At 42.3% G+C, this 27,328-nt stretch overlaps 1 protein-coding gene across 4 annotated transcripts in view; it reads left to right on the plus strand.

Moving 5' to 3' along the window:
- ufsp2 (ufm1-specific peptidase 2) overlaps nt 1–27,328 on the plus strand; it is a 94,835-nt gene that overhangs the window by 55,697 nt on the left and 11,810 nt on the right. For all 4 annotated transcript variants that reach the window (XM_041186904.1, XM_041186903.1, XM_041186905.1 and 1 more), the window contains 4 exons: nt 6,663–6,806; nt 6,967–7,131; nt 19,329–19,450; nt 25,433–25,509. In XM_041186904.1, the coding sequence (XP_041042838.1) occupies nt 6,663–6,806; nt 6,967–7,131; nt 19,329–19,450; nt 25,433–25,509 (508 nt within the window). The remainder of the gene's footprint in view (nt 1–6,662; nt 6,807–6,966; nt 7,132–19,328; nt 19,451–25,432; nt 25,510–27,328) is intronic.

The raw sequence follows: 27,328 nt of genomic DNA on the forward strand, positions 1-27,328 counted from the left end.
GAAATCTCTTCAACACCCACTACCCCCTCCTCTTCCCCTCGCTCCCCCCACAAAGCTGTGGCTGTTGAGACACTTCGAGCTGTCAAGACTGAGATGGTTAGACTTTTGTTAGATAAAGGTACCAAGAGAAATGAGTAAAGGGTAAAGAGTTGAGGTTTAGAACAACAGTCTTCTAATTGAATGGCAGAGTAGGCTTGGGGGCTAAGTTGCCTACTTCTGTCCCTAAAAGGCTGGGAATGTAATATCTTGGCACCAGATATAGCTGTATGTAAGGCAATATCTTAATGGAAAGAGTGATCCTGGTTGCACTGAGGGCAGGAAGTCTGTGCTGACAAGCTGCATGGATTAAACTCCAGTAGTGACCGTGCAATACTTGATAGGTTTCTAAGTCTTGGCATTCGACAACCCTGTTGCCATAATTTGATAAATGGGATGTCCTTTTAGGAAATTACAATGGGTAAATAGAAACTCCACCTGTATGGAAACATCTGATCAAAAAAATTTGAGGTCATCCACTTTGGTCTTAAAAGGAATATACCAAAATATTTTCTAAATGGTGAAAAGCTAGGAGAGGCCCAAAGAAACGGAGTATGTACAAAGATCATAAAAATATCATGGTCAGGTACAGAACGTACTCAAAAAGGCTAATGGAATGTTGACCTTTTGCAGTGTAGATTACCTAAGTACAATTCATTTTTATTCATGGGGTGTGGGCATTGCTGGATAGACCAGTATTTATTGTCCATCCTTAATTGCCCTTGACAAGGTGTGGTGAGCTGCTACCTTGAACTGCTGCAGCCCATGTGGTGTAGAAATAACCAAGGTGCTGTTAGGAAGGGAGTTCCAGGATTTTGATCCAGTGACAGTGAAGGAATAGTGATATAGTTCCAAGTCAGGACAGAAACAGAAATACCTGGAAAAACTCAGCAGGTCTGGCAGCATCGGCGGAGAAGAAAAGAGTTGAGTCCTCATGACCCTTCAACAGAACTAAGTAAAAATAGGAAAGGGGTGAAATATAAGCTGGTTTGTGGGGGGGGTGTGTTGGAACAAGCAAGCAGTGATAGGAGGAGATAACCAAAAGAACAAAGAGGCGTTGAAGGTGACACTTCTGACACTTTCCCTTCTCTTCCTTGACCTCTCTGTCTCAATTTCTGGTGATAGACTGTCCATCAATATCCATTACAAGCCTACTGACTTCCACAGCCACCTCGACTACAGCTCCTCACACCCCGCTTCCTGTAAGGACTCCATCCCATTCTCTCAGTTACTTCGCCTCCGTTGCATCTGTTCTGATGATGCTACCTTCAAAAACAGTTCCTCTGACATGTCCTCCTTCTTCCTTAACTGAGGTTTTCCACCCACGGTAGTTGACAGGGCCCTAAACCGTGTCCGGCATCCGCTCTCACGCCTTCTCTTCCCTCCCAGAAACATGATAGGGTCCCCCTTGTCCTCACTTATCACCCCACCAGCCTCCGCATTCAAAGGATCATCCTCCGCCATTTCTGCCAACTCCAGCATGATGTCACCACCAAACACATCTTCCCTTCACCCCCACTGGCGGCATTCCGTAGGGATCGTTCCCTCCGTGACACCCTGGTCCACTCCTCCATCACTCCCTACTCCTCAACCCCCTCCTACGGCACCTCCCCATGCAAACGCAGAATATGCAACACCTGCCCCTTCACTTCCTCTCTCCTCACCGTCCAAGGGCCCAAACACTCCTTTCAAGTGAAACAGCATTCCACTTGCACTTCCCTCAACTTAGCCTACTGCATTCGTTGCTCCCAATGCGGTTTCCTCTACACTGGAGAAACCAAACGCAGACTGGGTGACCGCTTTGCAGAACACCTTCGGTCTGCCCGCAAGCATTACCCAGACCTCCCTGCCGCTTGCCATTTTAACACTCCATCCTGCTCTTTTGCCCACATGTCTGTCCTTGGCTTGCTGCATTGTTCCAGTGAAGCTCAACGCAAACTGGAAGAACAGCACCTCATCTTCTGACTAGGCACTTTACAGCCCTCCGGACTGAATATTGAGTTCAACAATTTTAGATCTTGAACTCCCTGCTCCATCCCCATCCCCTATCCGTTTCTTCCCCCTCCTTTTTGTTTTTTCCAATAATTTATATAGGTTTTTCTTTTCCCACCTATTTCCATTATTTTTAAATGTATTCCACCCATCGTTTATTTCACCTCGCCCCCACTAGAGCTTGCTTGTCTTGCTCTCCAATCTTAATTAGCACATTCTTTTAGATAATATCACCACCTTCAACACCTCTTTGTTCTTTTGTCTGTGACGTCTTTTGGTTATCTCCTCCTATTACTGCTTGCTTGTCCCAACAACCCCCCACCCTTAAACCAGGTTATATTTCACCCATTTCCTATTTTTACTTAGTTCTGTTGATGGGTCATGAGGACTCGAAACATCAACTTTGCTCTTCTCTGCCGATGCTGCCAGACTTGTTGAGTTTTTCCAGCTATTTCAGTTTTTGTTTTAGATTTCCAGCATCCACAGTTTTTTTGTTTTTATTAGTTCCAAATCTGGGTTGTGTGTGGCTTGGAGAGTAATTTGCAGGTGTGGTGTTCCCATGCGTCTCCTTCTAGGTAGCCGAGGTAGCAGGTTTGGAAGATACTGTCAAAGGAGCCTTGTCAATTGCTGCAGTGCATGTTGTAGATAGTACACACTACTGTCATTGTCAGTGGTGGGTGGAGTGAATATTTTATAAAGTGGTGGATTGAGTGCCAAGCAAGCGGGCTGCTTTGTCCTGGCTGGTGTTGATCATCTTGAGTGTTGTTGGAATTGTGCTCATCAAGGCAAGTGGAGAGTATTCCATCACACTCCTGACTTACTCACTGCAGAATTCCTAGCCTCTGATCTGCTCTTGTAACCACAGTGTTTATATGGCTGTTCCAGTTCAGTTTCTGGTCAATGGTAACCCCCCTCAGGATGTTGATAGTGGGGATTCAGTGATGGTAATGGAGATGGTTAGATTCTGACTTGTTGGAAATCATAATTGCCTAGCACTTGTGTGGCGCAAATGTTACTTGCCTCTTATCAGCCCAAGCCTGGATATTGTCCAGGTTTTGTTGCATTTGGACATGGACTGCTTCAGTATCAGAGGAGTCACAAATGGTGCTGAACATCGTGCAATCATCAGCGAAAATCCCCCACTCTAACCTTATAATGGAGGGAAGGTCATTGATGAAGCAGCTGAAGATGGTTGGGCCTAAGACGTTACCATGAGGACCTCCTGCAGTAATGAGACATATGATTGACCTTCAACTACTACAACCATCTTCCTTTGTGTGAGGTATGACTCCAATCAATGGAGTGTTTTCCCCCGATTCCAATTGACTTCAAGTTTTGCTAGGACCCCTTTATGCCACACTTGGTCAAATACTGCCTTGATGTCCACGGCAGTCACTCTCATCTCACTTCTGGAGCTCAGCTCTTTTGTCCATGTTTGGACCAAGGCAGTAATAAGTTCAGGAGCTGAGTTGCCTTGGCGGTACCCAAATTGAGTATCAGTGAGCAGGTTATTGCTGGGCAACTGCTGCTAGATAGCATTGTTGATGACCCCTTCCATTGTTTTGCTGATAATTGAGAGTAGACTGGTGGAGCAGTAATTGGCTGTGTTGGATTTGTCCTGCTTTTTGTAGGCAGAATATCCCTGGGCAATTTTCCATATTTCTGTGTGGATGCCAGTGTTGTGGCTGTACTGGAACATCTTGGCTAGGGGCATGACTAGTTCTGGAGCGCAAGTCTTCAGTACTAATGCCACAAAAAATGTTGTCAGGGCCCCTAGCCTTTGCAGTATCCAGTGCTTTCAGCTGTTTCTTGGTATCACGTTGAGTGAATCAAATTGGTTGAAGACTGGCATCTGTGATGGAACCTCCGGAGGAGATCGAGATGGATCATCCATTCAGCACTTCTGGAAGATGGTTGCAAATGCTTCAGCCTTGTCTTTTGCACTTATGTGCTGGGCTACCCCAGCAATAAGGATGGGGATATTTGTGGAGTTGTTTCATTTAATTGTCCACTACCATTCATGACCAGATGTGGCAGGACAGCAGAATTCTGATGAAGAGTCATATTAAACTTGAAACATTAACTCTATGTTTCTCTCTCCACAGATGCTGCTAGACCTGCTGAGTTCTTCCAGCATTTTCTGTTTTTATTTCAGATTTCAGATCATCTGCAGTATTTTGCTTTTATTTTATATCTTGGATCTGATCCATTTGTTGTGGGATCTCTTAGCTATGTGTATCTCATGCTGCTTCCGCTGTTTGGCATGCTATTAGTCCTGTGTTATAGCTTCACCAGGTTGACGCCTCATTTTTAGGTATGCATGGTGCTGCTCCTGGCAAGCCCATCTCCCAGGGTTGAACCCCTGGCTTAATGGTGATGATAGAGTCAAGGATATGCTTTGCCATGAGGTTACAGATTGTGATTGAATACAATTCTGCTGCTGTTCTTGGCCCACACTGCCTCATAGATGCCCAGTTTTGAGTTGCTGGATCTGTTCAAAATTTGTCGCATTTGGCATGATGGAGTGCCACACAACACTATGGAGGGTATCCTCAATGTGATTGCAGGACTTCGTCTCCACAAGGACTGTGTAGTGGGCACTCTAGCCAATACTGTAATGGATAGATGCATACGCGACAGGTAGATTGGTGAAGTTGAGTTAAAGTAAGTTTTTCCCCTCTTGTTGGTTCCCTCACCACCTGCTGAACCTCCAGTCTATCAGCTGTGTCCTTTAGGACTCATCAGCTTGGTCAGTAGTGGTGCTGCCGAGCTACTGTTGTGACAGACATTGAAGTCCCCCACTGAGAGTGCATTATGTGTCCTTGCCACCCTCAGTGCTTCTTCCAATTGGTGTTCAATATGGAGGAGTAACTGAGGGGGATCAGGGGGAGGGGTTGGGGTACAGTTGGTGCTAATCAGCAGGATGTTTCTTTGCCCATGTTTCATTTTGACACCATGAGAGCTCATGGGTTCTGAAGTCAATGTTGAGACCTCCAAGGGCAACTCCCTCTCAACTGTATACCACTGTGCAGCCAGCTCTGCTGAGTTTGTCCTGCCGGTGAGACAAGACATACCCAAGGATGGTGATGATGGCTTCTGGGACTTATAATGTATGAATCGGTGAGTGACTACATCAGGCTGATGCTTGACTAGTTTGTAGGTCAGCTCTCTCAATTTTGGCACAAGTCCCCAGATATTCGTAAGGAGTGCTTTGCAGATTTGACAGGACTGAGTTTGCCGTTGTCGTTTCTAATGGCTAAGTCGACATTGGCTGGTCCGTCCAGTTTAATTCCATTTTGTAGACTTTATAGCGGTACAAAGTTTGATACAACTGAATGGCATGCTAGGTCATTTCAAAGGGCATTTAAATTTCAACCACATTGCTGTGGATCTGGAGTCACATGTAGGCCAGACCAAGTAAGGATGGCAGATTTCCTTTCCTAAAGGACATTTTTGAACCAGATGGGTTTTTATGACAATTGACAATGATTCCATGATCACCAGCTTTTAATTACAGATTTATTAATTGAATTTAAACTCACCAGTTGCCATGGTGGAATTTGAACTCATAGCCGCGGGGCATTAGCCTAAGCTGTTGAATTATTAGTCCAGTGACCTTACCACTATACCACTACCTCCCCTAAATTACACAATTAAGAGTGGAATTCAATGGAATTTAGAATATTATGGGGTGATTGCTTGAAGTTAACAAGGTATTTAGGGGAACTTTTAGAGTAGTTAGAGAGAAACTACTGTATTGGTTGGGGAGTTTAGGACTGAGGGACAAAAACTAAAAGTTAGAACCAGGCCTTTCAAGACTGAAGTCAGGAAATATTTCTACACACAAAGAGTGGTAGAAGTTTGGAACTCCCCTCCACAAGTAGCTGTTGATTCTAGGTGAATAGTTAATTTTAAAACTGGGATTTATAATATTTTGTTAACCGAATTTATGGACTGATAGGTGGCAAGGGCAGGTATATGGAGTTAGACCACTGATCAACCATTGTCTCATTGAATTGTAGAACCAATTTGAAGGGCTGAATGGCCTACGTTTGTTTCTTTGTTCCTGTGATGTAACATCAAAACCTTGAACTGTGTATTTGAATATTATAGTAGAAGTCATCATTCCTCTCCATAATTAAATTAATAACAATTTAAATTCAAGTTGTAAAAGGGCTTGGAATTACCTCCTGTGCTTTTTTGTTTCTCCGATTGTTGTCCATTGCAGATATTTGGAAATAAAAGGACATTCTAACGAAGAAAGAGGACAGAGTAGAACTGCAATCTAGTTTTTTTTTACAGGATCCGGTTATGTTATTCTGCTTCTGGAAAGTGAAGTAATTTTTCAATATTCTCAGGACCTATAGTGCAGCAGCTCTAGTAGCTACAAGATATGTAGTTATGTTAGAGTAAGGAGCACAGTTGATTTTGACTTTGTGTACATTTTCTGCATTTATGCAGTCAACCTTAATGCATTAATAAAGATATTGCCGAAATTAGAACTTTACGGACTTTTTTGGTTGTGCTTTCAGACTAGAATATTCATGTCTGTTGTAAAATCATCTTTAAAGGATGACCCAAAGATCTTATGAAGTTGTCAGGTTAAAATGTTCACATTTTTTTTGAATGTATAGGAGTTACATGACAAACTTGGTCTAGGAAATAAACCCCTCTTGCGCCGACCCATGGCTTATAATTTTCCAAATGATGATTTAATGAATAAGCATCTGAGAACTGTACACAAGTATATTCCACTTCCCAATCCTGAAGAATTCAAGGTATGTACCAGAATTTACAATATTTTGAACTGTTTTTGGAAGTAGCCGCAGTGGCAGCATTTGTAGTTACAAGTATTTTAATAATGCATAACTATGTCAAATCATAGCTCAATTATCTGCATTTTGAGTTTACATATATTCTATACTTACTTTGGAATAGGTTTATGTAGTGCACGGATCGTATACTTTTCATCACTACTTGCAGGATAATATCAATGACAGTGGATGGGGTTGTGCATACCGTTCTTTGCAAACCATCATATCCTGGTTCAACTATCAGGGATACATCAATGTCCCTATACCATCACATGAGAAGATCCAACAGGTTTGAATATCCTTTTAAATTATTGTCAATATTTTTCTCTCTCTCTTATGTTTTTGGGACTTATTCAACAGGAATCATAGAAAAGCACTATTTTATGCCACACGTTTTTATTGAAAATAAATGTTTTGTTCAGGAGCCGTACAAAACAATGCACTAATAAATTTGCTTTCAAAGAAGAATTTGTTTGCTATATGACTGAATAATTGAAGCCCTAACTATAAAATTATATCAATGAAATTAATTGTTTTACTGAAATGTTTCATAAAGTTTGATGAGATGTTTCAGCAAATAAAGGCAATACATGATGTAATGACAGAGAACGACAGAGCCATTGTAGGTTGGTGGGGTCAGGAATAATCCCCGATCACATTAAGTGTCTCTCACATGGATACCAAAAGCATAGGACTAAGAAAGAGGTTTTTCTGAGGGAGGATGAGCAGCTAGGGGCTAAATTGAAAAGCAGAACTACTGAGGTAATAATCTCTAGATCACTATCTGAGCCATGAGCAAATTGGCATAGGCTAAGTAAGAGCAGGAGATTGAATGGGTAGCTCAAAGACTGGTGTGGGAGAAATGGGTTTCGATTCATGGGGGCACTGGTACTAGTCATGGAGAAAGAGAGAGCTGTACCATTTGGATGGCCTTCACCTGAACTACACTAGGAGCAGTGTAGAGAGTTGTATAACTAGGGCTGTAGAGAGGACTTTAAACTAAATATTGGGAATTCATCTGAGGGGAGATTTGGATAGTTCAAGAGAAAGGACAAGGCAATATTGCAGGGTAGTGATGTGGGCAATGGTAATGTGTAATGAGACAGGATTAGTTAAATACCTCATAGTAAAAGATTTTCTAGGCAAGCGTGATCATAATGGAATTTTATATTAAATTTAAGACTGAAAAATGTGGGTCAATAGCTAGTATCTTAAACTTTAAGAAAGGCAATTACAAGGGTACACAGACAGAGTTAGCTAAAGTAGACTGGGTAAATAGGTTAAAAAGGAAGACAATAGAGAAGTTGGGATAGACATTTAAAGCTATATTACATAACTCTCACTAAAGACATATTCTATTGAGGAAGAAACACTATTAGAAGGATGCACAATCCATGGCTCGTTAAGGAAGTTAAGGGTAATATTAAAACGTAGAATGCATCCCAAGAATAGCAGAAAATCAAGAGACAAAAGGGCGGGAGGAACTTAAAATCACTATTGCTAGAGAAAAAGTGATGGGAAGCTAATGGAAATTCAGGCTGACAAGCCCCCTGGACTGTTAGCCTGCACCCTAGGCTCTTAAAAGAAGTAGCCGCAGAGATAGCAGATGCATTGTTTGTAATCTTTGAAAATTCTCTATATCCTGGAAAGGTCCCAGAAGATTGGAAAACTGCAAATATAATATCCCTGTTCAAGGAGGGAGACAGAAAGCAGCAAACTGTTGGCCAGTTAGCCTAATGTCTATCATTGGGAAAATCTAGAATCCATTATTAGAGGTAGTAACAGGTCATTGCAGGCAGAGTTAACATGATTTTGTGAAAGGGAAATCCAGTTTGACAAATTTAGTAGAGTTTTTAGGGATGTAACAAGCAGGGTAGTTAAAAGAAAACAGGAACATAGAAAATAAGAGCAGAGGTATGTCATTTGGCCCCTCTAGCATGCTCCATCATTTAACTAGATCATGGCTGATCTTCAACCTCAACACCATTTTCCTGCCGTATCCCATATCCCTTTATATCTATAATATCTCAAAATCTATCAATCTCTGTCTTGAATATACTCAATGACAGCTTCCACAGCCCTCTGGGGTAGAGAATTCCAAGGATTCACCACCCTTTGAGTGAAGAATTTCCTTAGCATGGTTTATTTTTTATTCTGAGTGTTTCCCCTGGTTCTAGCCCTGTAACCAGGGGAAGCATCCAACGCATCTACCCTGTCGAGACCTGTAAAAATTTTGATTGTTTCAATAAGATCACCTTTCATTCTTCTAAACTCTAGAGAATACAGGCACAGTCACTTCAATCTCTCCTTTATATCACGATCCCGCCATCCCACAAATAAGTCTGGTGAATTTTTGTTGCACTTCCTTATACAAATATATCCTTCCTTGGGTAAGGAGACCAAAACTGTACTCAAAACTCCAGGTACAGCCTCACCAAGGCTGTATACAATTGCAGCAAGACTTCTTAACTCTTGTACTCAAATATTCTTCCAATAAAGACCAACATACCATTTGCCTTCCCAATTGCTTGCTGCACCTGCAGGTTAGCTTTCAGCGACTTGTGAGCAAGGACACCCAGGTCCCTTTGGACATCAACACATTCCTAATCTCTAAAATAAAAGCTAAATACTGTGGCTGCTGGAGATCTGAAATAAAAATGAAAAATGCTGGAAAAACACAGAAGGTCTCGTCTGGCAGCATCTGTGGAGAGCTAAATTGAGTTAACTTTTCAAGTCTAATATGACTCTTCTTCAGAACTGAAGTGAAGTAGAAATATAATGGTTTTTATGCTGTTGCAAAAGGGGGAAGGGGCAAAAGGAAAGGTCAGGGATAGGTTTGAGGGTGGAGAGATTAAATGACAAAGATGTCATGAAACAAAAGACAAAGAGAGTGGTAACAGTAGTAGTAAAAGAACAAAGCATTGGTCCATAGTAGGTATTAATATCAGAGTAAAGGGCAGTGCTGTATGAAAGCAAAACATGAGATCAAGATACAAACCGACACTTGGGGGTTGTTGGGGTGGAATGAAAAATGGAGGAAAGAGTTCATGGTCCAAAGTTGTTGAACTCAATGGTAAGTCCAGAAGGTTGTAAAGTGCCTAATCAGAAGATGATGAAGTGCTGTTCCTCAAGCCTGTATTTGGCTTCACTGGAACATCGCAGCAGGCTGAAGACAGAAATGTGAGCATGAGAATAAGATAAGGTGGTGAATTGAAATGGCAGGTGACCGGAAGGTCGGGGTCACGCTTGTGGACTGAATGGAGGTGTTCTGCAAAATGGTCACTCAGTCTACGTTTGCTCTCCCCAATGTAGAGGAGCGATTTGTGAGTTGCAAATATAAAAAAAAAATCAAATTTCTACCTTCAGTTCCGAAGAAGTCATATTGGAATCCAAACATTTATTCCGTTTCCCCCTTTGCAGATAATGCCAGACCTGGTGAGTTTTTCCAGCATTTTCTGTTTTTACTACCCAAACTCTCACCATTTAAAAATACTGTGAATTTCTGTTTTTCTTATCAAAGTGGATAACTTCACATATCTCAGCATTATATTCCATCTGCCATGTTCTTGCCTACTCACTTAGCCTGTCTAAGTTCAATCAAATTTGTTAGGCATGATCTAGCCTGTGAAGCCTCTTTGCATCCTCCTCACAACTCACATTCCCACCTAGTTTTGCGACATCAGTAAACTTGGAAATATTACGCTTGGCCCACATATCCAAATCATTGATCTAGATTGTGAGTATCTGGAGCCCAAGCACTGATCCTTGTGATACCCCACTAGTCAAAGCCTGCCAACCTGAGAATCTCAGAATCACACAGTGCAGAAGAGGCCCTTTGGCCCATCAAGTCTGCACCGACATCTGACCTACCTACCTAATCCCATTTACCAGCACTTGGCCCACAGCCTTGAATGTTATGACGTGCCAAGTGCTCATCCAGGTACTTTTTAAAGGATGAGAGACAACCCGCATCCACCGCCCTCCCAGGCAGTGCATTCCAGACCGTCACCACCAACATCCTGGTGAATCTCCTCTGCACCCCCTCCAGTGCAATCACGTCCTTCCTATAATGTGGCGACCAGAACTGCACATCTTACCCCAGCTGTGGCCTCATCAAGGTTCTATACAACTTCAACATGACCTCCCTACTTTTGTAATCTATGCCTCGATTGGTAAAGGCAAGTGTCCCATATGCCTTTTTCACCACCCCACTAACACGCCCCTCCGCCTTCAGAGATCTGTGGACACACACGCCAAGGTCCCTTTGTTCCTCAGAATTTCCTAGTGTCATGCCGTTCATTGAATACTTCCTTGTCAAATTACTCCTTCCAAAATGTATCACCTCATACTTTTCAGGGTTAAATTCCATCTGCCACTTATCTGCCCATTTGACCATCCCATCTATATCTTCCTGTAGCCCAAGACACTCAACCTCACTGTTAACCACCCGGCCAGTGTTTGCGTCATCCGCAAACTTGCTAATCCTACCTCCCACATAGTCATCTATGTCGCTTATATAAATGACGAATAATAGGGGACCCAGCACAGATCCCTGTGGTATGCAACTGGACACTGGCTTCCAGTCACTGAAGTAGCCTTCTGTCATCACCCTCTGTCTCCTACAACTAAGCCAATTTTGAATCTATCTTATCAAATTATCCTGTATCCCATGTGCATTTGCCTTCTTTATAAGTCTCCCATGTGGGACCTTGTCAAAGGCTTTGCTGAAATCCATATAAACTACATCAACTGCACTACCCTCGTCTACACACCTGGTCACCTCCTCAAAAAATTCAATCAAATTTGTCAGGCATGACCTCCCTCTGACAAAGCCATGCTGACTGTCCCTGATCAAACCTTGCCTCTCCAAGTGGAGGTAGATTCTCTCCTTCAGAATTTTCTCCAGTTCACCTGTTTATTCCTACTGTCTGCTTCTGTCCGTTAACCAATTCTCAATCCATATTACGGTATTGGTAAAAGAACAAAGCATTAGTCCAGAGTCAGGATTAGTAGGAGTGACTGCACTTGACATCAAGGCATCATTTGACTTGAGTATAGCATCAAGGAGCACTATCAAAACTGGAGTCAATGGAAGTCGGGGGAAAAACTCTCCTCTGGTTGGAGTCATACCAAGCACAAAGGAAGATGATTGTGGTTCTTGGAAGTCAATCATCTCAGTCCCACCTCAGTCTCATTGCTGCAGGAGTTCCTCAGGGTAATGTCCTGGACCCAGATATCTTCAGCTGCTTCATCAATGACCTTCCTTCCGTCATAAGGTCAGAAGTGTGATGTTCGCTGATGCACAGTGTTCACCATTTGCAACTCCTTAGATGTTGAAGCAGTCCATGTCCAAATGCAGCAAGACCTGGACAATATCCAGGCTTGGGTTGCAAGTAACATTCATGCTACACGAATGCCAAGCAATAATCATCTCCAACAAGAGAGAATCTAACCATTGCCCCTTGACCTTCAAAGGTATTACCTTTGCTGAATCCCCAACTATCAACACCCTAGGGGTACCATTGACCAAAAACTGAACTGGACTAGCCATATGAATGCTGTAGCTACAACAGCAGGTTAGAGGCTAGGAATCCTGTGGCGAGTAACTCACCTCCTGACTCCCCACAGCCTGTCCACATCTCCAAGGCACAAATCATGAGTATGTTGGAATACTCTCCACTTGCCTGGATGAGTGCAGTTAAGAAACTTGACACCATTTCGGACAAAGCAGCCTGCTTGATTGGCACCCCATCCACAAACATTCACTGCCTCCACCACTGACACCAATGCACAGCTTCAGCAGTACCACCTACACAATGCACTGCAGGAATTCACCAATGATCCTTAGACAGCACCTTCCAAACCCACGACCTAGAAGGACCAGGGCAGCAGACACATGGGAACACTATCACCTGGAAGTTCCCCTCCAAGCCACTCACCATCCTGATTTAGACATATATCACCGTTCTTTCACTGTCACTGGATCAAATTCGTGGAACTCCCTTCCGAACAGCACTGTGGTGTACCTACACCAGATGGACTGCAGTGGTTCAAGGAGGCAACTCACCACCACCTTCTCAAGGACAATTAGGGATGGGATATAAATACTGGCCTAGCGAAGCCCACATCCCATGAATGAATAAAAAAAAATCCCATGTGCTCTAATTTTGTTTACTAACCTCTTGTGTGAGACCTCATTGAAAATCTTCAGAAAATCCAAATACACCACATCCACTGGTTTCTTCTTATCAATTCTGCTAGTTATATCCTCAAAAATTGCAACAGTTTTGACAAACATGATTTCCCTTTCATAAATCCATCTTGACTCTGCCCACCGTAGCATTATTTTCTCAGTGTCCAGTTATCACATTGTTTATAATAGATTCTAGCATTTTCCCCAGTTCTGATGTCAGGCTAACAGGTCTGTAGTTCCCCATTTTTGCCTCCCTCTCTTTTTAAATCATGGGGTTACATTTGCTACCTTCCAATCAGCAGGAACCGTTCCAGAATCTGTAGAATTTTGGAAGATGCAAATAAAATGGAAGACCAATAAAGATTGATTGGCAGATATTTTACCATTTAAAAATCTTCAAACAGCAGTGGCACGAGCCTAACCTGCACTGTCCTTTTTGGAATTATTTATTCATTACTCTTGGGAAATCAGATAACCACTCTTGTTTTCTGTAATGTGGCATATTCAAATTCATCTGATCTCACCACATCTTTGTACTGGCTCAGACTTGTATTGTGGTAGATGCAGCTCTTCATGGAGGAAATGAAGACCAGGTTTTCTGGTTTGTATCCTATCAGCAAAGTAAGTGCAGTATTGATATCCAAAAACAGCTCTCATGATTGGTCAGTTGCCAAGGACAAGAGGGTATGACTGCAAGTGAGGCTGTTAAGGGGACCCAGAGGGCAGGAGTGTGAGCCTCTGCAATTGTCCAACAGTTTTGAGGTTCTCTTAGCTTGTTTGGATGAGAGTGGGGGATGCAGGGTGGATGAGCAAACTGACCTAGCACCATGGTACAAGAAGCCATCCAATGTGGGATGCAAAAAGGAATGTAGCGGTAGAAGGAGACATTATAGTAAAGGGGTTTGACACTGTTCTCTGTAACAATGAGCGAGAGTCCAGGCGGCTTTGTTGCCTGCCCAGTGACAGGTTTGGGACATCTGCTCAGGGCTGGAGAGGAACTTGTAGTGGGAGGGGGAAGGATCCAGTGGTATGGTCCATGCAGGTGCCAACGACATAGGCAGGATGAGGAAGGAGGCTCTGCATAGTCAGTACGATGACTAGGCACCAAATTAAGAAGCCAAACCTCAAAGATAATTTCTGGATTATCGCCTGAGCCTTGTGCAAATTGGTTTAAGACAAATCAGATTAGAGAAATGAATGCATCGCTCAAAGATTGGTGTGGGAGAAGTGGGTTCCAGTTTGTGAGGTACTGGTACCAGTATTGGGGAAAGTGGATCTATACTATTGGGATGGTCTACACCTGAACCCTGCTGGGGCTGGTGGCCTCGTGAGCCGCCAAACTGGGGAAATAGAGAGGGTTGTAAATAGTGGGGGTCAAGGGATCAAATTTGGGAAGATGTGGTAAAGTAAGGAGTAGAGACAAGGCAAGAGAGACAGTATTAATATAGGAAATGATAAACAGACTGTTCCAGGAAGGGACAAAGTGCAATTCTAAGAGTAAATCAGCAGATAAGGTTAGATGTTACAAAAATAATAAAAGGACAAAACTAAAGGCTCTGTATCTAAATGCACATAGCATTTGAAACAAAACAGATGAACTAATAGTGCTAATAGAAATAAATAAGTATGATCTGATAGCCATTACAGAGACATGGCTACAGGAAAAACATAGATTGGGACCTGAATATTGAAGGGTATGTGACATTTAGGAAGGACAGGAAGTTAGGAAAAGCTGGAGGGGTGGTTCTGTTAATTAATGATGGTATTCGCACATTAGGGAGAGATGACCTAAGTTCAGGAAATCAGGAGGTAGAAGCGATTTAGGTTGAGATAAGGAATGATAAGGCAAGAAGTCATTTTGTGGGAGTGGTGTACAGGCCTCCTAATTGTAACTACACAGCAGGACAGAGTATAAAAGAAGAGATAATGGGAGCTTGCCAGAAAGGTATAGCAATAATCATGGGGGATTTTAATCTACATAGACTGTAAAAATCAGATGGGCAGAAGTAGCGTAGATGAGTTCATAGAATGTTTTCGGGATAGTTTCTTAGATCAGCACGTTCTGGAGCCAACCAGAAAGCAGGCTATACTAGACCTGGCATTGAGCAACGATAGGATTAATTGATAACCTCCTAGTGAAGGTACCCCTAGGTAACAGCGATCATAATATGATTGAATTTTCATTCATTTTGAGGGCGAAACTATTGCATCTAAGACCAGTATTTTAAACTTAAATAAGGGCAATTATGAGGGCATGAAAGCAGAGCTGGTTAAAGTGAACTGGCAAATGAGGTTGAAGGATATGGCAATTGAATTTCAGTAGCAGACATTTAAAGGGATGTTTCAGAGTACACATTATATACATTCCAATGAGAAAGAAAAATTCCAAGGGGGAGCCCACCATCCATGGTTAACTAAAGAAGTTAAAGACAGTATCAAACTTAAAGAAAAAGCATATAATTACGCAAGGACAGGTGGCAGGTCAGAAGGTTGCAAAGAATGACAAAAAGATTGATAAGGAGGGAAAAATTAGAATATGAGAGATAGCTAGCTAGTAATATAAAGATGGATAGTAAGAGTTTCTATGGATATTTAAATAAGAGAAGAGTTAACAAAGCGAACATTGGTCCTATAGAACGTGTGTCTGGAGAATTGATAATGGAAAGTAGGGAGATGGCAGACAAATTAACAGGTATTTTGCTTAGGTCTTCACTATAAAGAACACAAGTAACATCCTGGAAATAGGGAAATGGAAGGGAGGGAGGAACTCTGGAAAATTAGTCACAAGGGAAATGGCATTGAGCAAATTGTTGAGGCTGTGGGCTGACAAATCCCCAGGTCCCGATGGATTTCACCCTAAGGCCTTGAAAGAAGTAGCTAGTGAGAAAGTTGATGCGCTGGTTTTAATTTTCCAAAATGCCCTAGATTCGGGGAAGGTTCCGCTAAATTTGAAAATAGCAAGTATAACTCCTTTATTCAAAAACAGAGGGACACAGAAAGCAGGAAGCTATATGCCTATTAGCCTAACATCTGTCATAGGGAAAATGTTAGAAGCTATTATTAAAGATGTTACAGCAGGGCACTTATGGGGCAGGATTTTTGAATCGTCAGGCGGGCACGGTGGGCAGGCCTGGGAGCAGCCGAGAAATGGGCCACCGCCCGCACCAGCCCCCGACCACGATTTCAGGCTGGCTGGCCAATTAATAGCCAGCCAGTATGAAATGCGAACTGAGAAGCGCAATGTTGCTGGGGTCGGGGGGGCAGGAGGAGGGTGAGCGCTAAAGTCGGCGCAGGGCTACATGCAATAAAAACTCCCTGAAGGCTGCCTCAGAGAGCTGAAGAATTTTAAACCATGAAATAAAGATTTGGAAATGCAGGAAAAAATGTCCACACATCAGACTTCCTCACATGAACATAGAGATTATAAAAGTTCTGTCAAAACAAGTTTAATTAACATCGGAAACCTCAGCCTGCCCGTGGATGAGGTTTCCTCAAAAATCCAAAGGCCACCTGGCCGATTCGCCCGTCCACCAACCATAATTTTGGACAGGCAGTGCAAAATCGCACTGAATTAATACATTAATGGCCTTAATAGGCCTCTTAATTGTCAACGGGCACGCTGCCAACTCTTGCGCATCCACCGACAGAAATATTGCGCGAGGGCACGATGACATCTGGACACTCGCACGATGACATTGTGCGGTATTTGCTGCCTGTTTGGGACGGGCATGCAACTGTCCATGGGATACAAAATTCTGCATGGTTTTGTAAAAGGGAAATCATGTTTAACCAATTTATTGGAGTTCTTTGAAGGAGTCACATGTGCTGTGGATAAAGGTGGTACTGCACTTAGATTTCCAGAATGCCAGAATTCCAGATAAAGTACTACATCGAAGGTTATTGCAAAAACTGAAAGCTCATGGTGTAGATGGTAGCATACTGGCATGGATAGAAAGTTGGCTAGCTAATAGGAAGCAGAGAGCAGGGCATGACTGGGTCTTTCTGGTCGGCAGGATGTGACGAGTGGAATTGGTGCTGGGGCTTCAACTTTTTACAATGTATGTAAATGACTTGGATGAAGGGACTGAAAGAATGGTGGCTAAATTTGCTGACAACACAAAGATAGGTAGGAAAGTAAATTGTGAAGAGGACAGAAGGAGGCTACAAAGTGACATAGGTTAAGTGAATGGGCAAAGAAATGGAGTATAATGTGGGCAAATGTGAAATCATTCATTCTGGCAGGAAGAGTGAAAAAGAAGCTTATTATCTAAATGGTGAGAGATTGCAGAGCTCTGGAATTCAGAGGGATCTGGGTGTCCTGTGCATAAATCACAAAAGATTAGTATGCAGGTACAGCAGGTAATTAGGAAAGCTAATAGAATGTTATCATTTATTGTGAAGGGAATTGATTACAAACGTAGGGAGGTTATGTTTCAGTTGTACAGGACATTGGCAAGACCACATCTGGAGAATTGTGTAAAGTACTGGTATCCTTATTTAAAGAAAGATGTAAATGCGTTAGAACAAAAACAAAAATACCTGGAAAAACTCAGCAGGTCTGGCAGCATCTGCGGAGAGGAGCACAGTTAACGTTTCGAGTCCAAATGACCCTTCAACGGAACTAAGTAAAAATAGAACAGAGGTGAAATATAAGCTGGTTTGGCGGGGTGGGGGGGGGTGGGGGGGGGAAGCAGAGCTGGATAGGGGGCCAGTGATAGGTGGAGATGTCATAGACAAAAGGACAAAGAGGTGTTGAAGGTGGTGATATTATCTAAGGAATGTGCTAATTAAGGGTGGAAAGGACAAGCAAGATACAGATAGCCCTAGTGGGGGTGGGGTGAAGGAATCAAAAAAGGCTAAAAGGTAGACATAAAACAATGGATGGAAATACATTTAAAAATAATGGGAATAGGTGGGAAAAGAAAAATCCATATAAATCATTGGGTAAAAAATAAAGTCCGAGTCGGAAGATGAGGTGCTGTTCCTCCAGTTTGCTTTGAGCTTCACTGGAACAATGCAGCAGGCCAAGGATGGACATATAGGCATGAGAGCAGGGTGGTGTGTTGAAATGGCCAGCGACAGGGAGGTCTGGGTAATGCTTTTTTTTCCCAATAACTTAAATAGATTTTTCTTTTCCCGCCTATTTCCATTATTTTTAAATGTATTTCCATCCATTGTTTTATGACTACCTTTTAGCCTTTTTTGATTCCTTCACCCCACCCCACCCCCATTAAGGCTATCTGTACCTTGCTTGTTCTGCTTTCTCCCCTTAATTAGCACGTTCCTTAGATAATATCACCACCTTCAACACCTCTTTGTCCTTTTGTCTGTGACATCTTTTGGTTATCTCCACCTATCACTGGCCCTCTATCCAGCTCTACTTGTCCCGTCCCACCGCCCAACACCCTTTAACCAGCTTATATTTCACCTCTCTTCTATTTTTACTTAGTTCTGTTGAAGGGTCATTCGGACTCGAAACATTAACTGTGTTCCCCTTCGCAGATGCTGCCAGACCTGCTGAGTTTTTCCACATATTTTTGTTTTTGTTTTGGATTTCCAGCATCTGCAGTTTTTTGCTTTTATGTAAATACATTAGAAACAGTTTAGAGAGAGTTTACTAAGCTAATACCAGGAATGAGCAGGTTGTTTTATGAGGAATGTTTTATGAGGAAAGGGTGGACAGGTTAGGTTTTTATCCACTGAAATTTAGAAGAGTAGGAGGCGACATAATTGAAATCTTTAAGATCCTGAGGGGTTCTGACAGGGTGGATGTGGAGAGGACATTTCCTCTTGTGGGAAAACCTAGAACCAGGGGTCACTGTTTAAAAATAAGGTTTCACTCATTTAAGACAGGCAAATTTTTTTCTCTGAGGGTTGAGAGTCTTTGGAACTCTCTTCCAAAAAGCGTTGGGAGCAGAGTTTTTGAACATTTTTAAGGCAGAGCTAGATAGATTCTTGATCAGCAAGGGGATGAAAGGTTATCGGGGTTAGGCAGGAATGTGGGGTTGAGGGTACATTCAGATCAGCCATAATCTTATTGAATGGTGGAGCAGGCTTGAGGAGCCGAGTGGCCTACTCCTGCTCCTAATTTGTATGTTTGTATGATTAATAGAAGATATCAGATTGGTGCTTTGATTTTAATCTTTAATATTGTGAAGCATAATTTAGTTGATAAATCCTCCTTTCTCTTGCTTTTTTTGAAACTATAGGCAAGGCTGCACATTTTCTGCTAAAGTTTTATATCTCTTTCAAGAATTGTGACTTAGTAAACTGTTTGCTTTTTGCATTTTCAGATGTTGGTAAGTGCTGGAGATAAAGGCCCCAGTATTATTGGATCAACAGATTGGATTGGATCTTTTGAGATCCGGTCAGTATTAAATTTGTTGGGGATTACATCAAAGCTCATGAGCATCCGGTAAGAAAACCATAAGGTAAAATATTCCCTAAACTTATTTTTCACAAAGTTAAGTACATGTCCTCTTATCCTACTTATCAGTCTTGCTTTAAGGTAAGGTATTGATACCATTTAATATTTTATGAACAGCATTGAGATCTTCATGAATTAAATTGAGTTTCTCTAACCTGAACTCTTATCTGGTTGGCTTCATAATTGGTGGTCATTCTTTCAGCTCTTTTTGAATTCTCTCCAGTGATCAAATTGCACGTTAGTATTTGACCTAAGCCTTTGTAAAAAGTCAGGATATGGTAGTGTTGTGGTAATGTTACTGGACCAGGAGTCCAGAGGCACAGACTAATGACCTAGACATGAGTTCAAATCTCACCACTGCAGTTGGGGCAATAAATCTGGAATAACAAAAATCTAGTATCAGTAACTTGACCAAGAAATTACTGGATTGTCATAAAGGCTCATCAGGTTCACTAATGAACTTTAGGGAAGTAAACTGCATGCTTCCCCATTCTGGCTCATGTGTGACTCCAGATCCACAGAAATGTGGCTGACTCTTAACTGCCCCCTAAGTAAGCCACTCCACTTTATCAAATCGCTGCTGAGAACTATAATAAGACTAAACCCAGGTGGACCACTCACCATTGAACTTGGCACCGCAGATGACAAAGACACACCCAGCCCACTCAATTCTGCAAAATTCACCTTGCTAACATATGGGGACTTGTCCCAAAATTGGGAGAGCTGTCCTATGGACTAGTCAAGCAGCAGCCTTACAGATATGATCTCCAAATCGTAACTTTCAGCCAACATCCCAGACCCGCTCATCACCAACTGGTGAGTCAGGACAGAAATACCAGTGGCAGCCCAGAGTTGTACTGTTAGCAGGGATTGGCCCTGGAAGTCCCCAGCATTGCCTTTGGACCCCGTGAAGTCTCAAGGTTTTGGGTCAAATTAAAGCAAGGAAACCTCCTGCTTATTACCACCTACCACCCTCCCTGAGCTGATGAATCAGTACTCCTCCATGTTGAAAGAGCACTGAGGCTGGCAAGAGCACCAGAATGTGCTCTGGGTCGGGGACGTAAATGTCAATCATCAAGAGTGGCTCAATAGCATCACTATTGACTAAGCTGGCTGAGGCCTGATGGACATAGTTGTCAGACAAGACCTGCACAGGTGAAGGGAGAACCATCACATGGGGAAAAGCCACTTCATCATCAGTAAGCTACCTGTCGTGAATGCATCTGTCCATGACAGTATTGGTAGTAGTGACCACTGTGGAGATGGAATTCCGTTTTAGACTGAGGGCATGCTCCATTGTGTTGTGTGGCACTGCTGAATGGAATGGATTCAAAACCGATCTAGCAACTCAAAATTGATCATTTGCTAGGTGCTGTGGCTCACTGGCATAACGGAATTGTATTCTACCACAATCTTTTAACCTCATGGCTCAACATATCCCTCACTTTGTCATCACCATCAAGCCAGCAGGCCAATGTTGGTTCAGTGAGTTTTTTTTATTCATTAATGTTATGTAGGCGTTGCTGACTATGCCAGCATTTATTGCCCATCCCTAATTGCATTTAAGAGTCAACCACATTGCAGGTGGGTCTGGAGCCTCATGTAGGCCAGATCAGGTAAGGACAACAATCCCTTAGGGATATTAGTGAACCAGATGGGTTTTTATAACAATCAGCAATGGTTTTATGGTCACCATCAGACTTTTAATTCCAGATTTTTATTGAATTCAAATTTCACCATCTGCTGGGCCCCCAGAGCATTACCCTGGGTCTCTGGAACACTCGTCCAGTGACATTACCACTATGCCACTGCCTTCACCCCCCCCCCATGCCAGGACCAGGACCAGCACTAGCACCAGCACCAGATGTACCTAAAAATGAAGCGCCAGCCTGGTGAAGTTGCACCTCGGGCTACAAGCATGCTATATAGCGGAACCAGAATGTTAGAGAGAGATCAAAGTGATCTCATAACAAGCTGATTAGGTCAAAGCGCTGCTGGCCTGCACCATCCAGTTGTGAATGGTGGTGAACAATTAAACAACCAACGGGAGGAGATGGTTGCATGAATATTCCCATCCTCAATGATGGCAGAGCCCTTCAGTACAAAATGTTATAAGGAATCCCTACGTGATAAATAAGTTGACAGCGAGATTGTCAAATTGTAGCAAAGTGGAAATATTAATTAAGCATGACTTAGTAAATTGGGCAGTAATTAACATAACAACAGGTTATTCTTCTCATTTCGGCTATGGACAACAGAGTGTGCAAAAACCTGGTCTGGATTCACCTTGTGGGCTTCTCTTGTCCCTCTCAGAATTTTCTTTAGTGCAGCCTCCTCAGACTTCCCTGGTTTGTTCTTCAGACTTTTGTGATTTGCTTAGTTCTTGGACCTTGGGTAGGGGCATTATTTTCCTTTTGAACCTGTCTCCTCTCTGCTGCAACAAACATGATTCAGCTTCCTTTCTTAAAACCTAGACAGTTAATTAGTCCCTTTACAAACCATTTGAACCAATTGACCACTTACCAGGACACCTAATGATTTTTAATTGGTCCCTGGCATCTGACATTAACTCTCAATCTGCAACATTCTTAAGTGGGAGAGTTCTCACATTGGCAGACATCTTATCAACTCAAATTGCTGGAAAAACTCAGCAAGTCTGACAGCATCTGTGGAGAGAAAGACAGAGTTAATGCTTCAAGCCCGAATGACTCTTCTTCAGAACTAAAGAGAAGTAGAAATGTGGAGAGAGAGTTTACCACATTCCTAATTCTCTTTAGCCCTGAAAAACAGTCATATGGACTTGAAACGTTAACTCTGTCTTTCTGTCCACAGATGCTGTCAGACCTGCTGAGTTTTTCCAGCAATTTTTGTTTTTGTTTCAGATTTCCAGCATCTGCAGTATTTTGCTTTTACCTTATCAACTCATATTGGTTTTGACTAGTTCAGTACAGTTTAATGCAGTTACATGCAAATATGCAGGCTGAGGTTACAAAGGTTCACGTAGAGTCTTAAATAATGGCATTTGAAGTTAAACAGACGTGTTAAGGCTAAAGAATTTGATTACATGGTTTGATTCTTCTACAAAGCAAAATTCTAAAGGATGATTTTCTTATAATGCTCAAGCGTTTGCAGCTATTTTCAGGCAGAAATGCCAGATCAGTAATTCCATCGTCACCACCTCCTGGGGTTCCCACTCCCATTGAAGCCAGTCTTCAACCAATTTCATTCACACCAACAATGCTATCAAGCAGCACATACTCATCATTATGCTACACAGTTTGGGTTCTGCCAGGTGGTACCTGAATGGTTTTCAGGCTTGAGCTGTTAGGTGGCAAGTAACATTCATACCATGACTCTTCTGATCTTGCTCTTAAATTTTCTAGCTGCAACGTTAAGATTGTGTGCTATTGTTCTCTGTTCCTCCATAGCTTTATCTAATCTATCAAATCCTTATATCTTTTTAAACACCTCAATATGATCACCCCTCAATCTTGTAAACTCAGCAGAACCCAACCCAAGTTTATGCAACCTGTCCTCAACTTAAGCCTTGAAGTCCTGGTATCACTTCGGTGAATTTGCCCTGTACTCCTTCAAAAGCCAACATATCTATCCTTCCTGAGGGGCAATGCCCAAAACTGAATGCTGTACTCCAGATGCTGTCTGCATGGGCTCTATACCAACTGAAGCATTGCTTCATTCCTTGTGTATTCCATCCCCTTGAGATGAAATCAATATTCCATTAGCCTTTTTAACTATATTTTGACCAATGGCCTAAATCTTTGTGATTTGTGTACCTTGATTCACAAATTGCTTTGTTGCTTCTCAGTTACTTGTCATTAAGAAAATATTCTGACTCGTCTTTCTTTGATCCATGCTACTCAATGTGCCACAGTTTTACCTGCTCATTTAATCTGTTAATCATTGATGGCTGTATCAGTGCCGCTTCATGCTCCCATCTGGACCTGGAAAATTTATCAATTTTGCTTCCAATTTCCATCCCCTTCTCACCTTCACATGGTCTATCACCAACACTTCCTTTCGTTTCTTTGAATTCTCTGTCTCCATTTCTGGTTATAGATTGTCTACCAATATTCATTGAAAGCTCATTGACTCCCGCAGCTAACTCAACTACACCTCCTCACACCTTGCTTCCTATAAGGACTCCATTCCATTCTCCCAATCACTCAGTGTTTGTTGCATCTGTTCCGATGATGCTGCCTTCCACAACAGCGCTTCTGACATGGCTTCCTTTTTCCTCAGCTGAAGATTCTCTCTCCCCACACCACCAATCCCACCCCACTGTGGTTAACAGGGCTCTCAACCATGTTTGACCTATTTCCTGCACTTCTGCCTTCACCCCTTCCCCTCCCTTCCAGAACCATGATAGGTTCCCCTTGCCCTCACATTCCACCCCACCAGCCTCTGTATTCAAAGGATCATCCTCTACCATTTCCACCAACTCCAGCATGATGCCACCATAAAACACATCTTCCCCTCGGAACATTCTAAAGGGACCATTCCCTCTGTGACACCCTGGTCCACTCCTCCTCTATCACCCCCAACACCTCCTCATTGCCTTCTCATGATGCTTTCCATGCAATTGCAGAAAGTGTAACACCTCGCTTTTTACCTCCTCACTGTGCAAGGACCCAGACACTCATAGGTAAAGCAGCGATTTACTTGTACTTCTTTCAGTACTATATTCACTGCTCACAATGCTGTCTCCTCTACACTGGGGAGAATAAATGCAGACAGCATGACCACTGTGTGGAATACCTTCACTCAGCCCACAATCGTGAGCCCAACTTTCTTATCGCTTGCTATTTCAATTCACCATCTTGCTATCATACTCATATTTCTGTCCTTAGCCTGCTACAGTGTTCCAGTAAAGCCCAGCGCAAGCTACAGGAACAGTACCCCATTTTCAGATTAAGCACTTTACAGCCTTCCAGACTCAACATTGAATTCACAACTTCAGACCTTTTATACTTTCAGATAGTGCTGATCTCTTTCTTTACTATTAACACATGGTGCTATTTTGCTTTCAGATGATGCTGTTCTGCTGTCAACACTACTCTGGACCAAAGCTCCCGTCTTTATACTATCATTACCACTCTCTTTATCTTGTGTTCCATGACATCTTTGTCATTTAATGTCTCCTGCCCTCCAACCAATCACTGACCACCTATTTTCCTCCATTTGCCCCTTCACCCTTTTTCAACAGCATAAAACCCATCACATTTCTACCTCTCTCCAGTCCTGAAGAAGAGTCATATTGGACTTGAAACGTCAGCTCTGTTTCTTTCTCCACAGATGCTGCCAGACCTGCTGAGTTATTTCAGCTTTTTTTTCTGTTTTTATTTCCTATCTCCAGCACCTGAAATATTTAGCTTACGTTTAATCTGTCTATATCCCTTTTTTCCTACTCCCATCTGCACAAATTACTGTATCTCCCACTAACAACCTCTACTCTTATTTCACTCCCGCTGCCACTATAATCTTTGACACCAACAAAATGAGCAGCATAGAAATGGTGTCCTCAATTGTATATTCGGCAAAATAAAATGGATCCCAAGAACACTGGGAGCAAAAATCGATAAGGTGTTTTGTGCCCTGGAGTCTTTTACTGTTCTGGGACAGGAAAATACGTTGCTCCAAGATCGCCAATCAAGTTGAAATCTTCTCAAGCTGTTACCTACATAAGTTCCAACTTATAAGTATTCTGTTATCACTGACCCCGTCAACCTTTGTTTAAATTTGGTTTGATCTAAATTTGGATATTAACCTGATTTTTTAACTAAGTACATGATGATGAACTAAGTTGTATTGAAATTAGTACATCCAACATACCAACATATTTAGCATGAAACTGCATGCTTTTGTTTTATTCTTGTATGAAGTCATGGCAAATAGCTCTTGATTTAAAATGTATTTTTAACAAAACTAGAGGAAATGTTTTAACTTTTGCAGGGCAGGATCTGAATTTGTTTCTTCGGCTAGGGAACTTGTTGACCACTTTGAAGTGCAGGGAGCTCCAGTTATGGTTGGTAAGTGTGTGATTTCCTTCTTATATTTTCCTTTACTTTTGAACTTTTAATTCTGCATAACAAAATGTGGCTGGTAAGCTATAAAATGAGAGCTGACTTATTATGCAATTTTGCAAGTGCCAGGCAATAACCTTGTCCAACAAGTGTCATGAAAGTATAATAATTTTCATAATATTCTGGTTTATTGTAAGGTAGGTTTATGAGTGTATGTACAGTTGGGTCTGTCTGTAAGTGATTTAATTACATTTGGGATCCAGTAGACTGCAGGTTTAACTCGTTAAAAGAAGCTCAGTGCTTGCCATGCTAATGACTAAACATGGATGCTGGCTTAGCATGTAAGGTGTGAAGGGAATTTGCATTTTTAGATATATGACAGGAGAGTTGGATTTCAACGAGGTTTTAGTCTGTTTACAACTAGCTTAGCCTAGGTGTCCTAGGCCCAACCATCTTCAGTGCTTCATCAGTGACCTTCCTTCCATCGTAAGATCAGAAGTGGGGATGTTCGCTGATGATTTCACAATGTTCAGCACCATTTGCGACTCCTCAGATACTGAAGCAGTCCATGTCCAAATGCAGCAAGACCTGGACAATATCCAGGTTTGGGCTGACAAGTGGCAAGTAACATTCACAAGTAACCACACAAGTGTCAGGCAATGACCATCTCCAACTCGGGAAAATCCGATCATCGCCCCCCAATGTTCAATGGCATTACCATCGCTGAATCCTCCACCATCAACATCCTGGGGGTTACCATTGACCAGAAACTGAACTGGACTAGTCATATAAGTACAATGGCTACAAGAGCAGGTCAGAGGCTAGGAATCGTGCGATGAATAACTCAGCTCCTGACTCCCCAAAGCCTGCCCACCATCTACAAGGCACAAGTCAGGAATGTGATGGAATACTCCTCACTTGCCTGCATGAATGCAGCTCCTGAACACTGAAGAAACTGGACATCGTCCAGGACAAAGCAGTCCACTTGACTGGCACCACATCAACAAACATTCATTCCCTTCACCACTGATGCACAGTAGTAGCAGTGTATTCCATCTACAAGATGCACTGCAGGAATTCACCAAGGCTCCTTAGACAGCACCTTCCAAACCCACGACCACTACCACCAAGAAGGGCAAGGGCAGCAGATAAATGGGAACACCACCGCTTGGAAGTTCCCCTTCAATTCACTCACCATCCTGATTTGGAAATATATCGCCGTTCCTTCGCTGTTGCTGGATCAAAATCCTGGAACTCCCTTCCTAACAGCACTGTGGGTGTACCTACACCACAAGAAAGGCAGCTCACCACCACCTTCTCAAGGGCAACTAGGGATGGGCAATAAATGCTGGCCCAGCCAGCAAAGCCCACATCCCGTGAATGAATAAAAAAAAAAGCTAGCCAGCTAAGCAAGGCTAAGGAATGTTTATTTTTCCCAAAGGCTACTGACGATGAATAGTAGCAACATGAAAGTTTTTATATTGTGAGGAAGATACAGTTTCAAAGACATATGAAACAATATAATTTACATATTAAAAGAGAGAAACACATATAAAGGAGAATGAGGCTATGTGTCAGGAGAATGCCATGTGAGATCTAACAGAAATATGAGAAATAGCCTTAATGAAGCATCCAGTGTTTGTGCATTAGTCTGCTGTTGGCCAAACTGAAGCTATAGAAAAGCCATTTAGAATTCCACTTCCCAGCGTATTGTGTTAATTTGCTGGGTCTGTTTAAAATCTAAAATCTATTTTTAGACCATTGCCTTAAAGGGGGAACTGGATGTCAGGTTAATTAGGAATTTAGGAATTATTATAGTAGTAAA

This window comes from Carcharodon carcharias, chromosome 4 (genome assembly GCF_017639515.1).
Source record: "Carcharodon carcharias isolate sCarCar2 chromosome 4, sCarCar2.pri, whole genome shotgun sequence".
NCBI classification, from domain to species: domain Eukaryota; kingdom Metazoa; phylum Chordata; class Chondrichthyes; order Lamniformes; family Lamnidae; genus Carcharodon; species Carcharodon carcharias.